A 16254-nucleotide genomic window follows, 5' to 3' on the forward strand; every position below is an offset into this window, starting at 1 on the left:
TCCTTAATGCACTGCTCATTATGCTGAACCTCGAGCGTCGTTTGTGGATGTTGCGAACATCTGACATACACGTTTTGATGACTACGTGATAGTTCAATGCGTAATGTTAAACGGTTTAGTATTGAGGCACCAAAGACATTTTAAAAACGTCACAGAACATATGAGATATTCCAAGAGCTGAAATTGGGATTTCAGGCTAGTGCCCACGTCAAGAGGTATGAGACCTCTGACAAGTTTCTTAAGCCTGCAAACTAAGGGAGAAATGCTAAATCGTTGAGCATGTGCTCAGATTGTCTGAGTACTACAATCACTTGAATTGAGTGGGAGTTAATCTTCTAGATGAGATAGTGATGGTTCTCCATAGTCACTGCCACCAAGCTATTAGAGCTTCGTGATGAACTATAACATATCAGGGATAGACATGATGATCCTTGATCAATTCGCGACGTTTGACACCATGAAAGTAGAAATCGAGTAAGAGCATCAATTGTTGATGGTTAGTAAAACCACTAGTTTCAAGAAGGGAAAGGGCAAGAAGGGATACTTCATGAAACAGCAAATCATTTGCTGCTCTAGTGAAGAAACCCAAGGTTGAACCCAAACCCGAGACTAAGTGCTTCTGATATCAGGGGAATGGTCACTAAAGCGGAAATACCCTAGATATTTGGTAGATGAGAAAGGCTGGCAAGATCGATAGAAGTATATTGGATATACATTATATTAATGTGTACTTTACTAGTACTCCTAGTAGCACCAGGGTATTATATACCGGTTCAGTTGCTAAGTGTTAGTAACTCGAAATAAAAAGCTATGGGATAAATGGAGACTAGCTAAAGGTGAGATGACGATATATGTTGGAAGTGTTTCCAAGGTTGATGTGATCAAGCATCGCGTGCTCCCTCTACCATCGAGATTGGTGTTAAACCTAAATAATTGTTATTTGGTGTTTGCGTTGAGCATAGACATGATTGGATTATGTTTATCGCAATACGGTTATTCATTCAAGGAGAATAATGGTTACTCTGTTTATTTGAATAATACCTTCAATGGTCTTGCACCTAAAATGAATGGTTTATTGGATCTCGATCGTAGTGATACACATGTTAATGCCAAAAGATATAAGATAGTAATGATATAGTGCCACCTACTTGTGGCACTGCCATTTGAGTCATATTGGTATAAAACGCATGAAGAAGCTCCATGTTGATGGATCTTTGGACTCACTCATTTTTGAAAAGATTGAGACATGTGAACCATGTATATTGGTATATACGCATGAAGAAACTCCATGCAGATGGACCGTTTGGACTCATTTGATTTTGAATCACTTGAGACATGCAAATCATACCACATGGGCAAGATGACTGAAAGCCTCGTTTTCAGTAAAATGGAACAAGAAAGCAACTTGTTAGAAGTAATACATTTTGATATGTGCAGTCCAATGAGTGCTGAGGCACGCAGTGGATATCGTTATGTTCTTACTTCACAGATGATTCGAGTAGATGTTGAGTATATTTACTTGATGAAACACAAGTCTGAATTATTGAAAGGTTCAAGTAATTTCAGAGCGAAGTTGAAGATCTTCGTGACAAGAGGATAAAATGTCTATGATATGATCATAGAGATGAATATCTGAGTTGCGAGTTTGGTACACAATTGACACACTGTGGAAATTATTTCACAACTAACACCACCTGGAACACCATAGTGTGATGGTGTGTCTGAACATCACAGATGCACCCTATTGGATATGGGGCATACCATGATGTCTCTTATCGAATTACCACTATCATTCATGGGTTAGGCATTAGAGACAACCGCATTCACTTTTAAATAGGGCACCACGCAATTCCGTTGAGGCGACACCGTATGAACTATGGTTTGGAGAAACCTAAGCTGTCATTTCTTAAAAGTTTGGGGCTACGACGCTTATGCGGGAAAAAAATTCAGGCTGATAAGCTCGAACCCAAAGCGGATAAATGCATCTTCATAGAATACCCAAAACAGTTGGGTATACCTCCTATTTCAGACCCGGGAGCAAGACTGATTGTTTCTAGAAACGGCTCCTTTCTCGAGAAAAAGTTTCTCTCAAAAGAATTGAGTGGGAGGATGGTGGAGACTTGATGAGGTTATTGAACCGTCACTTCAACTAGTGTGTAGCAAGGCACAGGGAGTTATTCTTGTGGCACCTACACCAATTGAAGTGGAAGCTTATGATAGTGATCATGAAACTTCGGATCAATTCACTACCAAACCTCATAGGTTGACAAGGATGCGTACTGCTTCAGAGTGGTACGTAATCCTGTCTTAGGAGGTCATGTTGCTAGACAACAATGAACCTACGAGCTATGGAGAAGCGATGGTGGGCCCGGATTCCGGCAAATGGCTCGAGGCCATAAAATCTGAGAGAGGATCCATGTATGAAAACAAAGTGTAGACTTTGGAAGAACTACTTAGTGGTCGTAAGGCTGTTGGGTACAGATGGATTCTAAGAGGGAAGACAGACAATGATGGTATGTGTCACCATTAAGAAAGCTCAGCTTGTTGCTATGATGTTTCCGACAAGTTCAAGGAGTTGACTATGATGAGACTTTCTCACTCGTAGTGATGCTAAGAGTCTATTGGAATCTTATTAGCAGTTACTGCATTATTTATGAAATCTTGCAGATAGGATGTCAAACATTGTTTCCTCGAAAATTTTCTTGAGGAAAGGTTGCATGTGATACGACCAGAAGGTTTTTGTCAATCCTAAAAGATGCTAACAAGTATACAAAGTTCCAGCAATCCTTCTAAGGACTGGAGTAAGCATCTTGGAGTTGGAATATACACTTTGATGAGATGATCAAAGATTTTGGGTTTATACAAAGTTTATGAGAAACTTGTATTTCGAAAGAAGTGAGTGGGAGCACTATAGAATTTCTGATGAGTATATGTTGTTGACATATTGTTGATCAGAAATGATGTAGAGTTTCTAGAAAGCATATAGGGTTGTTTGAAAAGTGTTTTTCAAGGGAAAACCTGGATTAAGCTACTTGAACATTAAGCATCAAGATCTATAAGGATAGATCAAAATCGCTTGATAGTACTTTCAAATGAGTACGCACCATGACAAGATTTTGAAGGAGTTCAAAATAGATCGGCAGAGAAGGAGTTCTTGGCTGTGTTATAAGGTGTCAGTGTTGAGTAAGACTCAAGACCTGACCACGGTAGAATAGAGAAAAAGGATGAAGGTCGTCCCCTATCCTTAGACGTAGGCTCCATAGTATGCTATGCTGTGTACCGCACCTGATGTGTGCCTTGCCACATGTCTGGCAAGAGGGTACAAAGGTGATCAAGGAGTGGACCACCAGATAGCGGTCAAAAAATTATCCTTAGAGGAATAAGGATATGTTTCTCGGTTATGGAGGTGATAAAGAGTTCGACGTAAAGAGTTGCGTCGATGCAAGCTTAACACCTATCCGGATAGCTCTGAGTAGAGATACCGGATACGTATAATGGAGCAACAATTTGGAATAGCTCCAAGTGGAACGTGGTAGCAGCATCTATGATATGACATAAAGTTTTGCGAAATACATAGGGATCTGAATATTGCAGACCCATTGACTACAACCTCTCTCACAAGCATAACATGATCAAACCCAGAACTCATTGAGTGTTAATCACATAGTGATGTGAACTAGATTATTGATTCTAGTAAACTCTTTGGATGTTGGTCACATGGCGATGTGACCTGTGAGTGTTAATCACATGGCGATGTGAACTAGATTATTGACTCTAGTGCAAGTGGGAGACTGTTGGAAATATGCCCTAGAGGCAATAATAAATTAGGTATTATTATATTTCCTTGTTCATGATAATCGTTTATTATCCATGCTATAACTGTATTGATAGGAAACTCAGATACATGTGTGGATACATAGACAACACCATGTCCCTAGTAAGCCTCTAGTTGACTAGCTCGTTGATGAATAGATGGTTACGGTTTCCTAACCATGGACATAGGATGTCGTTGATAATAGGATCACATCATTAGGAGAATGATGTGATGGACAAGACCCAATCCTAAGCCTAGCACAAAGAACGTGTAGTTCGTATGCTAAAGCTTTTCTAATGTCAAGTATCATTTCCTTAGACCATGAGATTGTGCAACTCCCGGATACCATAGGAATGCTTTGGGTGTACCAAACGTCACAACGTAACTGGGTGGCTATAAAGGTGCACTACGGGTATCTCCGAAAGTGTCTGTTGGGTTGGCACGAATCAAGACTAGGATTTGTCACTCCGTGTGACGGAGAGGTATCTCTGGGCCCACTCGGTAGGACATTATCATAATGTGCACAATGTGACCAAGGAGTTGATCACGGGATGATGTGTTATGGAACGAGTAAATAGACTTGCTGGTAACGAGATTGAACAAGGTATCACGATACCGACGATCGAATCTCGGGCAAGTACTATACCGGTAGACAAAGGGAATTGAATACGAGATTGATTGAATCCTCGACATCGTGGTTCATCCGATGAGATCATCATGGAACATGTGGGAGCCAACATGGGTATCCAGATCCCGCTGTTGGTTATTGGCCGGAGAGTTGTCTCGGTCATGTCTGCATGGTTCCCGAACCCGTAGGGTCTACACACTTAAGGTTCGGTGACACTAGGGTTGTATAGATATTAGTATGCGGTAACCCGAAAGTTGTCCGGAGTCACGGATGAGATCTCGGATGTCACGAGGAGTTCCGGAATGGTCCGGAGGTAAAGATTTATATATAGGAAGTCCACTTTCGGCCACCGGGAAAGTTTCGAGGGCATCGATATTGTACCGGGACCACCGGAAGGGTCCCGGGAGTCCACCGGGTGGGGCCACCTATCCCGTAGGGCCCCATGGGCTGAAGGGGCGTGGGAACCAGCCCCTGGTGGGCTGGTGTGCCCCCCCTTGGGCCTCCCATGCGCCTAGGGTAGGAAACCCTAAGGGGTGGGGGCGCCTCCACTTGGCTTGGAGGCCAAGCCACCCCTAGGGTAGCCGCCCCCCTCCCTAGATGGGATCTACAAGGGGCCGGCGCCCCCCTAGGCCCCTATATATAGTGGATGGGAGGGAGGGCAGCCGCACCTGAGTCCCTGGCGCCTCCCTCCCTCCCGTGACACCTCTTCCTCCCCGCTTGCGCTTGGTGAAGCCATGCCGGGATCCCGCTACTTCCACCACCACGCTGTCGTGCTGCTGAATCTCCATCAACCTCTCCTTCCCTTGCTGGATCAAGAAGGAGGAGATGTCTCTCCCAACCGTATGTGTGTTGAACGCGGAGGTGACGTCCGTTCAGCGCTAGGATCATCGGTGATTTGGATCACGACGAGTACGACTCCATCAACCCCGTTCACTTGAACGCTTCCTCTTAACGATCTACAAGGGTATGTAGATGCACTCCCCTTCCCCTCGTTTCTAGATTACTCCATAGATTGATCTTGGTGATGCGTAGAAAATTTTGAATTTCTGCTACGTTACCCAACATTACCATGCTATTTACACAGAAATTATGGGGATGCTTAAATAACTTTTTTGAACCATGTAAATGGTATGAAACTGAAGGAAATATGCCCTAGAGGCAATAATAAAGTTATTATTTATTTTATTAATTCATGATAAATGTTTATTATTCATGCTAGAATTGTATTAACCGGAAACTTAGTACATGTGTGAATACATAGACAAAATATATAGTCCCTAATATGCCTCTACTTGACTAGCTTGTTAATCAAAGATGGTATGTTTCCTAACTATAGACATGTGTTGTCATTTGATAAACGGGATCACATCATTAGAAGAATGATGTGATGGACATGACCCATCCGTTAGCTTAGCATTATAATCGTGTTAGTTTCATTGCTACTCCTTTCTTCATGACTTATACAAGTTCCTCAGACTATGAGATTATGCAACTCCCGAATACCGGAGGAACACTTTGTGTGCTACCAAACATCACAACATAAATGAGTGATTATAAAGGTGCTCTACAGGTGTCTCAGAACGTGTTTGTTGGGTTGGCATAGATCGAGATTAGGATTTGTCACTCCGTGTTTAGGAGAGGTATCTCTGGCCCTCTCAGTAATACTAAGCCTTGCAAGCATTGTGACTAATGAGTTAGTTGCAGGATGAAGTACTATGGAACGAGTAAAGAGACTTGCCGATAATGGGATTGAACTAGGTATTGAGATACCGACGACCGAATCTCGGGCAAGTAACATACCGATGACAAAGGGAACAACGTATGTTGTTATGCGGTTTGACCAATAAAGATCTTCGTAGAATATGTAGGAACCAATATGAGCATCCAGGTTCCGCTATTGGTTATTAACCAGAGTCGTGTCTCGGTCATGTCTACATAGTTCTCGAACCCGTAGGGTCCGCACGCTTAACGTTCGATGACGGTTGGTATTATGAGTTTATGTGATATGATGTACCGAAGATTGTTCGGAGTCCCGGATTTGATCACATTCATGACGAGGAGTCTTGAAATGATCGAGACCTAAAGATTGATATATATGACGACTGTATTCGGACACCGGAAGTGTTTCGGATAAAACCGGAGTGTCGGAGGGTTACCGAAACCCCCCGGAGGAACTAGTGGGCCATGATGGGCCGTAGTGGAGAGAGAGGAGGGCCGTACGAGGGCTGTCCCCCCCCCCCTTGAGTTCGAATAGGACAAGGGAAGGGGGGTGGCGCCTCCCCTTTCCTTCTCCCTCTTTCCCTCTCCTTCCTTCCCCCTCTCTTCCCTTGTTGGAAACCTACTAGGAATAGGATTCCTAGTAGGAATCCTACTTGGGGCGCGCCCTACAGGGGCCGGCCGGCGTCCCCCCTTGCTCCTTCATATACGGGGGCAAGGGGACACCCTAGAACACACAAGTTGACAATTGTTTTAGCCGTGTGCGGTGCCCCCCTCCACAGTTACACACCTCGGTCATATCGTCGTAGTGCTTAGGCGAAGCCCTGCGTCAGTAACTTCATCATCACCGTCACCACGCCATCGTGCTGAGGAAACTCTCCCTCGACCTCAACTGGATCTAGAGTTTGTGAGACGTCACCGAGCTAAACGTGTGCAGATCGCGGAGGTGCCGTACCTTCGGTGCTAGGATCGGTCGGATCGTGAAGACGTATGACTACATCAACCACGTTGTCGTAACGCTTCCGCTTTTGGTCTACGAGGGTACGTAGACAACACTCTCCCCTCTCGTTGCTATGCATCACCTAGAAATAGATCTTCCGTGATCGTAGGAAAATTTTAAAATTACTACGTTCCCCAACAGAAACATGCGGAAAAACTTGGATGCACAACTTAAAGTAATTGAGAACAATGAGACTGTTGGTTCCATTCCTTTGAGAAACTCGTATTGAGATTTGAGAATAAGTACTGTGTACCTTGTGACCAACCAACAAATTGATCTAGCCTAGTTGGTTGTTTTTGTTTGATTGGCTTTGATTCCTGGCTACCAGTGGCGTAGCCAGGATTTCGATCCAGGGTGGTCCAACTGACACAATTTTTTGGACAAGAACACAACATGCTATCTTTTGAATATAGAATTTATCAAAAGCACAAATCAATAAAAGGATGCAATGTCTCCAACCCTCTTCTTTTTGCAACATTTCTATAATACTCGCTCCGTCCAAAAAAACTTGTCCCTCAAATAGATGTATCTAGCAACAAGTTAGTGATAGATACATCTATTTGAGGGACAAACTTGGGACAAACTTTTTCGTACGGAGGGAGTATCTTTTAATCAGTGAAACTCTCAATCAGAGTGAATCTATTATAATCAATTTCCAGTTCAAGCATTAATATAGACAAACCCAGAAAGCAAAAAAAGGTTGAGATTTGCACTCTCAGTTAAGCTTATTCAAACCATGAAAGGAAAAATTGAGAACATACCTGGAAAGAGATGAGAACTTAAAAAGAATAGATGTGTTGACATCGGTCGGTCGGTGCACTTGTTCAGCGGCTCAAGCCCCCCCCCCCCCCCCCCCACAGACACACACCCCGACACCCTGCCTTCTACTGCCGGATGCCACACAACACCGGGAAACCAACCCCTCTACCTGCAGCATGCTGCCGGCCGCCTGCGTTGCCCCGTGCCATGTTGTCTCTGCTAGCTAGCTGTAGCCATTCAGGAGGAATCAGGAGCGTCGAAGCTCAGAATAAGTTGCATCTCCATATATTTAGTCAGGAACGGAAGTTGAGAACGATCAGCAGGCAGATTAGCCTTGTGCAAGTACTTGGAAATGGTAATGTGGCTCCCGTAGCTGGCCTATGTTTTCTCTCTCTCTCTCTCTCTCTCTCTCTCTCTCTCTCTCTGAATGCTAAAAAATATTACTCATGGGCTGATGGTGGGCCAAATCCCAGGGTGGTCCATGGACCACCCTGGCCACCCTGTGGCTACGCCACTGCCGGCTACTACAACCATTTTTAGCTATTTATTGCACCATATAAAAAATTCCAACAAAATCTGATTCCACTAAAGCATAATAATTTTGGGGCACATGATAGAAAATTCATTAATCGCGATATCATAAAAATACGTTGTAAAATCGGAGCCCATTAAAGCGCCAATAATCCCACGGCACGCAATCAGAAAGTCATTAAATGGTGTCAGCTATTCTCTAAATTTGGATCTCATTAAAGCCGCAATTATTCTGCGGCGTGACTATTTCCAAAAAATCATATCTCATTAAAGCGACAATCATTCCACAGCGTGTGATTGGCTATTTATCGCACCATAGAAATTTCCTAGAAAATCGGATCCCATTAAATCGTAAAAAAAATTGGGGTGCATGACAGGAAAGTCATGAATCACGACATCAGAAAAATACGTTGTAAAATCAGAGCTCATTAAAGATCAAAAAGTCATTAAAAGGTGTCAGCTATTCCCTAAAATTGCATCTCATTACAAACGGCAATTATTCCGCGGTCTCACCGTTTCCAAAAAAGCAAATCTCATTAAAGCAGCAATTATTCCGCAGCGTGCGATGAGCTATTTAGGTTGGTTGTAATAGAAGTATCATATACTAGTATCATACATATGATACTAGTGTATGATACTATTTTCGTAATGCATATGATCATAAGTTAGTATCTTAGTTGCCTTATTATTTGACATGCATGACACAAAATAGTACAACATTTAATATTTTGGTAATGCATAGTATTATAAGTTAGTATCTTAGATTCTCATTTAATTATGGGCCATGTCATTTAAAAAGTCTAGTTGGCATGTATTATACCGTTTATTATACTCCCATTACGACCGGCCTTATTGCACCATGGAAACATTTCCTACAAAATCGGATCCCATTAAAGCATAAATAATTTCGGGGCGCATGACAGGAAAGTCATTAATCACGACATCAGAAAAATACGTTGTAGGAGTAAAATCGGAGCCCATTAAAGCGCCAACAGTTCGACCACACGCGATCGGAAAGCCATTAAAAGGTGTCAGATATTCCCTAAAATTGGATCTCATTAAAGAGGCAACTTTTCCGCGGCGTGACTGTTTCCAAAAATTCGGATCTCAATAAGTCGACAATTATTCCGCAGCATGCAATCGTGATCGGGTATATATATGCGAGCCAGGCCACTCCAGCTAGCTACTATAAGCTGGTTCCTTCACATAGTTTTAATCTGGAGGTGACTGAGGTTAGTCCTGCTCCAAGAAGCTGGCAATGGCGTCCATGTTGATGGTGCATATGAATCAAGGACAAGGGGAAACAAGCTATGCTCGCAACTCCTTTGTTCAGGTATATATATATTTATTCCTCCAGATTAACTCACTATGTTGTTGACACCTGGCTTCCATCGACAATTCCGTCAAGAATTTCTTCACACATGGTTTGGAACATTTCAAAGAAGAATGAGAATATTATAAGGACCACAATTTCTGAAACTGTACCTCGATGTCGATTACAGAATGGTGAGCAGAAGAGGATGAAGCCCCTGATAGAAGCGGCTATCCTCGATTTATGCCCCAGCACTAGCACCTTGTTGCCCACAAATATGGTGATTGCCGACCTGGGTTGCTCCTCTGGCCCAAACGCGATAGCGCTAGTGTCGATTGCCATAGAGGCCATCCACAATCACTACCACCAGTTCTTACAGCCACCTCCCGAAGTGTCTGTCCTCCTCAACGACCTGCCTGACAACGACTTCAACATGGTGCTGAAGAGCTTGGTCACGCTACGTCGAAGAAACAAATCTATTGTCATGACTGGGGTTTTACCCGGGTCGTTTTACGAGAGGCTCTTCACTAGTGGTTCCTTGCATCTTGTCTGCTCGTCGAACAGCCTGCATTGGCTCTCACAGGTGTGAGTTTAAAACTGCTCGATTTGTTGCTTTACTTGTTATTTCCGTAAGCAGAACCTTATTTACCTTACAGGCTCCTGAAGGTCTGACAAGGAACCAGATCCCGGCGTATGACATTGACGAGCATACCAGGCTTGAAAGGCGCCCAATGGTCCTTCAGGCTTATGCACAACAGTTCAGGAAAGATTTTACACGTTTCCTCGAGCTGAGGGCGAAAGAAATGATCCCAGGAGGCCGGATGGTTGTTTCTCTTGTAGGGAGGGATTCTGATGTAATCACCCCCGAATGCCCTCCCCTCTGGGAATTCATAGCACATATTCTAAGCGTCATGGTCTCAGAGGTATGGTTTTTTCTAGTATAGTATTTTTATAATTTGCTAACAAACACCGAGTATTTGACCACCAAATCTTTTGGTCTGCTTTTGACAGGGTGTAATCGACAAAGCAAACTTTGACGCTTTCTATTTGCCTGTGTATGAACCTTCCAACAAAGAGCTGAGGGAGATCATCCAAGATGAAGGCACATTTTCAATCACTGAGATGCAGGTGAACAATCCTTTTGTTGGTCTGGACAGCGCACTTGTGGTCCCAAGCAGGTTTGCTGGTGTAACCAGAGCCATATTTGAGCCGATAATAGTCCATCATTTTGGAGAAGTCATGGATGAATTCGTGAGGACCTTGGAGCGACGCTGGATCTTGGAAGGCAGCTTGCAAGTCGATCTTGCCAAAAGCCCATGACCAATGCTAGCGGTATCCCTCAAGAAGGCATGACCAGGCACACAGGTTACTCTAGTTCTTTGTGGTGGTGCCATGAAGACAGAGAGTTCGATGTACTCATATATTTGATTTTTCAGATCTGGTGAGTTTATGTTATTGTGTCATGTTGCTTTTGTTGGTTTGATCTGTGTGGAGTTGGAATCTTTTCATGATATATTTGTGAACCGTTTGTGATTCAAAGATCTGCACTTCTGGGGGATCATCCCCAGCCCAAGCATACTCATCGCTCGTGGCTTCCCATCTTTTTGGATGGCTGACTCAAGGGACAATCAGACACCTTTATTGGTAATTGAGTCTGTGCGTGTGAACGGCTCACAACCCCTCTTGTTGCTTGCAATGAGAACTACTGCAGGATGCTGCTAACGTGATACTACAATCAAAGACCCTTCGACGAAACTTTGTGCGATGCATTAATCGTAAACGACGTCATAATAAAATTGTGCCCAATAACACGAACCATTTGCTATGGTGGAGGTATCATACACAATTCAGATTAGAGTTGTGTTTGCGATATTTGGCATACAATTGATCCATACAAACTGTTTCGATGGGCCAGAATGACAGAAACAGACATCCATATCAAGGTGTGTGTGATAAACAGCATACAGTTCTGTCGGATGAACTATTTTTGATGATCTAGAAGTACGCAAACGATCCGGCAAAACAACACGTATGTGATAACCGGCAAACAGGTCGGTAATCAGAATTGTGTGTGATAATTATAGATAACGCATATGATTTTTTGTTGTGAATTGTACGCTCGACAGGGCACACAATTCAAGAAACCAACTTGTGGGCGATAATGTAAAAGATGTCTGTCGAATACTTATTACTAACCATCTGCGATGAGATTTACAGGGGAAGCAGAGATAAAGAATCAATATGATCGAACAACAACATATATATATAGTCTGCTTAGTTTAGTCCTTCTTCTTATTATTGTTGTTTGATGGCCCCATGACATCGTCTATGCGAGGACACTTCTTGCCGATGACCGTTGGTGGCACACCCTGATTTTTGACCCTTTCTTTTTATTTTGATTTTCTTTGAATTTCTGCTATGAATTGATTTTCTATGGCTATGTGGTCTTGAAACCTGGAGAGATCACCCTTGATTCCTCTCCCAAGTGGCTTGTCATCCTCAAAACTCTTCATAGACCTTGTCATTTTCATCCTAGCCCAATCCAAATATCCTTTTTATTGGGAATATTCCTTTTTCTATTAAAGGTAGGTTGTGAAACCACAAAATTCCCAAAATTCCCAAATATTCCACAAATATGTCAAAACCAATATTTTAAATAGCGCGCTACAAAATATAGCGAGGCCCTTCTCTAAATGCTACAAAGTTATAGCGCGCTAATAGCGTGCTATATTTCAAAATAGCGTTTGCAAAAAAAATCAAATATATCTAGAAATAAAGTATTTAAGCAACTAAATTTTTCATAGGAGCAAGCAATATATGCATCTGATAAAAGGAGTGAGAAATCTAGTGGGAGAATCTGATAAAAGGAGTGAGAAAGCTAGTGGTCGTGGGTTGGTTTTGACCTGCTGGGTCTGCTGGGCTGTGCTTATTACAGTTTTGCATGGTCTGCACGTTATAACGTTACAACGTTACAACGTTATAGCGTGTGTAGCGTGCTAATTACATGATTAGCGCCGTAGCGTCCGATTTTGCCAAAACGTAACGTCTCCCTTCCAAATATGCTATAACCGCGTTATAACGGCGAAATAGCGTGCTATTTAATATATTGGTCAAAACCCTTCCTTGTCATCATTAAAGATAATTCACAAATATTCCTTTTCTTATTATGCCATAAGTGGCTTTTTGATAAGGAAGTGTCATTTATCTTTGCTTGATTGACCCCAAAAATTTTGGACATTGTTTCATTTCCATATCATTGCCCCATGCCAAAATTCAACTTGATTTGCCTAGTGAAACTTCCTTAGCAAATTTCCAAAGTTCCAGTCTGAGGGAAGCCTTTGTAAAGGAAGTACTAGCTAGGATAATCCAAATCAGTTGAAATTTTGCAAGATCCTTCATACGATCAAATCATCACTCCCCTCAGTATTTGGGCTCATTTCATCTCTATGTGAGCTCAGCGTCAAATCTTGGTTTCTGGTCAGATTTTGAGGTTGTGAAGCAACTATATTTTATATTGCTTCATTTAAGCTGAAAATTTACCAGGACATGCTCCTACCTATATAAACTCTCTCCACCAAATTTGGACTCACTTCATCTAGCCATTTTCCCTGTGCGTTTTTCCTAAGTTCCTGTCCAGAGAGATGCTTTGTGAAGCAAGTACTATTTTGGCAAATCCAAATAGTATGGAACTTTTATAGCATCCTTATATATCCATACCACTATGCCTTGCCAATTTTCAGCTCAATCCCATTTAGCATTTGAGTGCTATTTCAAAATATCCAAATTGGACCAATGGGTCACGTTCTACAGCAACCCTCATCTAGACTCCTCCATTTCGTCTGATATTTGGCCAGCACAGTTACCATAGCTTGTGATCAAGCTAGGACAAAGCCCAGAGTTATTCCACTGTTCTAGTTCTCACAATTCACATCAAACAAGTTGTTGCTGAAATGTTAGGAGCTCGGTGCTAATCTCTTCTTTGCCCCTGGACCAAATTCTTTCTTCGTTTTCACTAACGGTAGCAAGGTCCATCTACTGGACATGATTTTCCTGGACAGAGCGCACAACATGCGCCAGTTCATGAGGTGACCACGGGGTAGACCAGCCAAATCACGCGCTCTGGCCGACCGCGTGCCCTGTAGCCGCCCTCTTCCTCCTCGTCTCGACGCTCATCCATGTCTAGTAGCTCCCCTGTGATTGATTTCATCGCCCTGTGCTTTGCCCCTCTCCTGTTTCATTGTCGTCGCGTGCCTGCAGCTGCGCACATGACCTGCAGCTGCTCTGACCTCCATTGTTGGCTATCCCGAGCTCTCCCGAGCCCTCCTGAAGCCTCCCCGGTGCTATAATAAGCCTCCTCGAGCCCCTCCGCACCTCTCAATCCTCTCCACGGCCCTCCCTGACCACCGGAGCTCCCTCCTCCTCTTCTTGGCCACCATGGCCGTCGTCGGTCTTACCTCGATTCTGGCCAGGCAGAGCTCCTCCCCCCTCTTCTCCTCCGCCAGTAGATCACCCCCACTCCGGCTCACTTTCCCCTCCACTTGTTTCGTCGCCGGAGTGCCCGTGGCCACGTGCCCAAGTTCGCCCGAAGCCACCGCCCGCCACAGCTTGTGTCCTGCTCGGTTGAGAGCTGGACGGCAAGGATGGGTGGCCCAGGCGGGCGTGAGTCGGCCCACTGAGTTTGCCAGTAGCCAGAACTCCGTCGGGGACCGCTTGTACCTCCGGGACCCGCCGGACGACGACGTCCCTGTCCTCCTACTTGCACGCGAAGAAGCCGATGTCCCACTCCACCTCGGCGTCCATGTCCTGGCAGGATGGATGTGGTGCTCCTTGCCGGTCTTGCCGGTGGCGTTGCTCGGCTCGGCTAGGGACTGCCGGAGCCGCCGGGGCAGTCACCGGCGTCGTGCCCTCCCCTATCCTATGCTTCTGGTTGGGGCAGCGAGGATGAGGGCGACAATCTAGCCAGACGGGCCCCCTCTCTCTCCTCGACCCCACATGTCGACGTCTCAGGCGTTGACCCTGCCCGGGCCTAGGCGCCAGGTTAAGTGGAAACGCAGTCTCAGAATATGTTTTCTTCTGAAGAAAATTTACTTTCCTCTTACTTTGTCTGAGAGTGCGCTTTCCTGTGCAGAAGACGTGTTCCCGCTGAAGGTGTTTTTTGTTTAGCCCGCCAGGGACTTGGTGAATATTCCTTTTACAGAATAGTCCCTGTCCTTCCACATCCCATATCTTCGCGCTCCTAACTCCGATTGAGGTGAATCCAAGTGTCACATTTTTGTCTCGTCGAGCCCGTCATGTTGGTACCATTTTCATAATGTTTTCAGACTGTGAAAATGACCATTTTGCCCTTGCCTGATACAGCCCCCTCTGAGAGAGAACTGTTTTCGGCGAATCTTGCCGCTAATGCTTCACACTTCTCCCCGGTGATTTCTTCCACCCCAGGCAAGCCACGACGGCCACTTGCATGACGTTCTTGCAATATTCTTGGTTCCTACTTGAATATTTAAATATTGTGTGCATGTTTATATTTTTGTGAATACTTTATATGCTCCTGTTACATGCTTATTCTTATACTCTGTCCATGTGCATATTGCTAGCTATTGAGTAATCGTTAGTAGCATTATGCTCATGGTTAGTTCTTGAAGTTAGTTCATGCTAATGTTGATGATATGCCTGCATGCATCTTGATCATCTGTTATACTAATATTGTTCATGCTCATCTCTATGTCATGCTCGCATCTAGTGGATTAATTGTTTGCATGTTGTTGATGCTATACTCCATGATTATGCTATTCCCATTCATATTCATGTTGTTCATGTTCAGTTCATCGGGTTACATTGTCATGACTCAACTCATTTCATTCAAGTTTACCCGGATATTAATCGAACTTGAGCATCTGTTGGCTGAGTCATAGTGCCATCAAATCGAACTAACCAGTGCAACCACATTCGCCTTTTATTGGAAGGCTCTAATGTGGTCTATAGTCATGCCTCTCGCTGGTGCCTCCAACTAGGGAAGGTTATGTACGCGCGCTGCCCTGGCCTAGTAGGCGGCGATAACCTTGTGTGCCTGAGTTGTTTGCACACGTTTGTCCCCGTTTCGGACTGTATATATTTTGCCACGACGGTGGCTGTTGGGTGTCACGAGGTGACATCGGGGCCACCCATGACATAGCCCAAAGGGGAGTTTGTCAGAGTGGCTGGGATAGTGTCAAGACAATAGATCGGTTTTGTCGGAACGCCGTTGGTCCACCCGAATGGGTAAGAGGCCATGGGTCCCGTGGTGTGGGTCCAATGTACTAACCTATGTAGAGTGTGTATAATATATCGATAGCCGTGCCCGTGGATAAGGGCCCAGTTCGTAGTAGGTCACACTATGGGTCAATAGTAATAATAATAACTTGATTGATAACAACCTCGGTTCGATGATGAGAGAAGTTGGTTGTTCTTTATGTGATCATGAGAGGATCACAGTGGTATCATGGATACCAAGTTGG

General features: G+C 44.0%; 1 protein-coding gene across 1 annotated transcript; it reads left to right on the forward strand.

Moving 5' to 3' along the window:
• Nucleotides 1-9706: 9706 nt before the first annotated feature.
• On the forward strand, nt 9707-11080 carry LOC123066484 (probable jasmonic acid carboxyl methyltransferase 2). The gene is made up of 4 exons (XM_044489554.1): nt 9707-9781; nt 9951-10343; nt 10417-10683; nt 10772-11080. The coding sequence occupies exons 1-4, from the start codon at nt 9707-9709 to the stop codon at nt 11078-11080; spliced, it is 1044 nt and encodes a 347-aa protein (XP_044345489.1).
• The last annotated feature ends 5174 nt before the right edge of the window (nt 11081-16254 follow it).

This window comes from Triticum aestivum, chromosome 3B, assembly GCF_018294505.1.
Source record: "Triticum aestivum cultivar Chinese Spring chromosome 3B, IWGSC CS RefSeq v2.1, whole genome shotgun sequence".
NCBI classification, from domain to species: Eukaryota; Viridiplantae; Streptophyta; class Magnoliopsida; order Poales; family Poaceae; genus Triticum; species Triticum aestivum.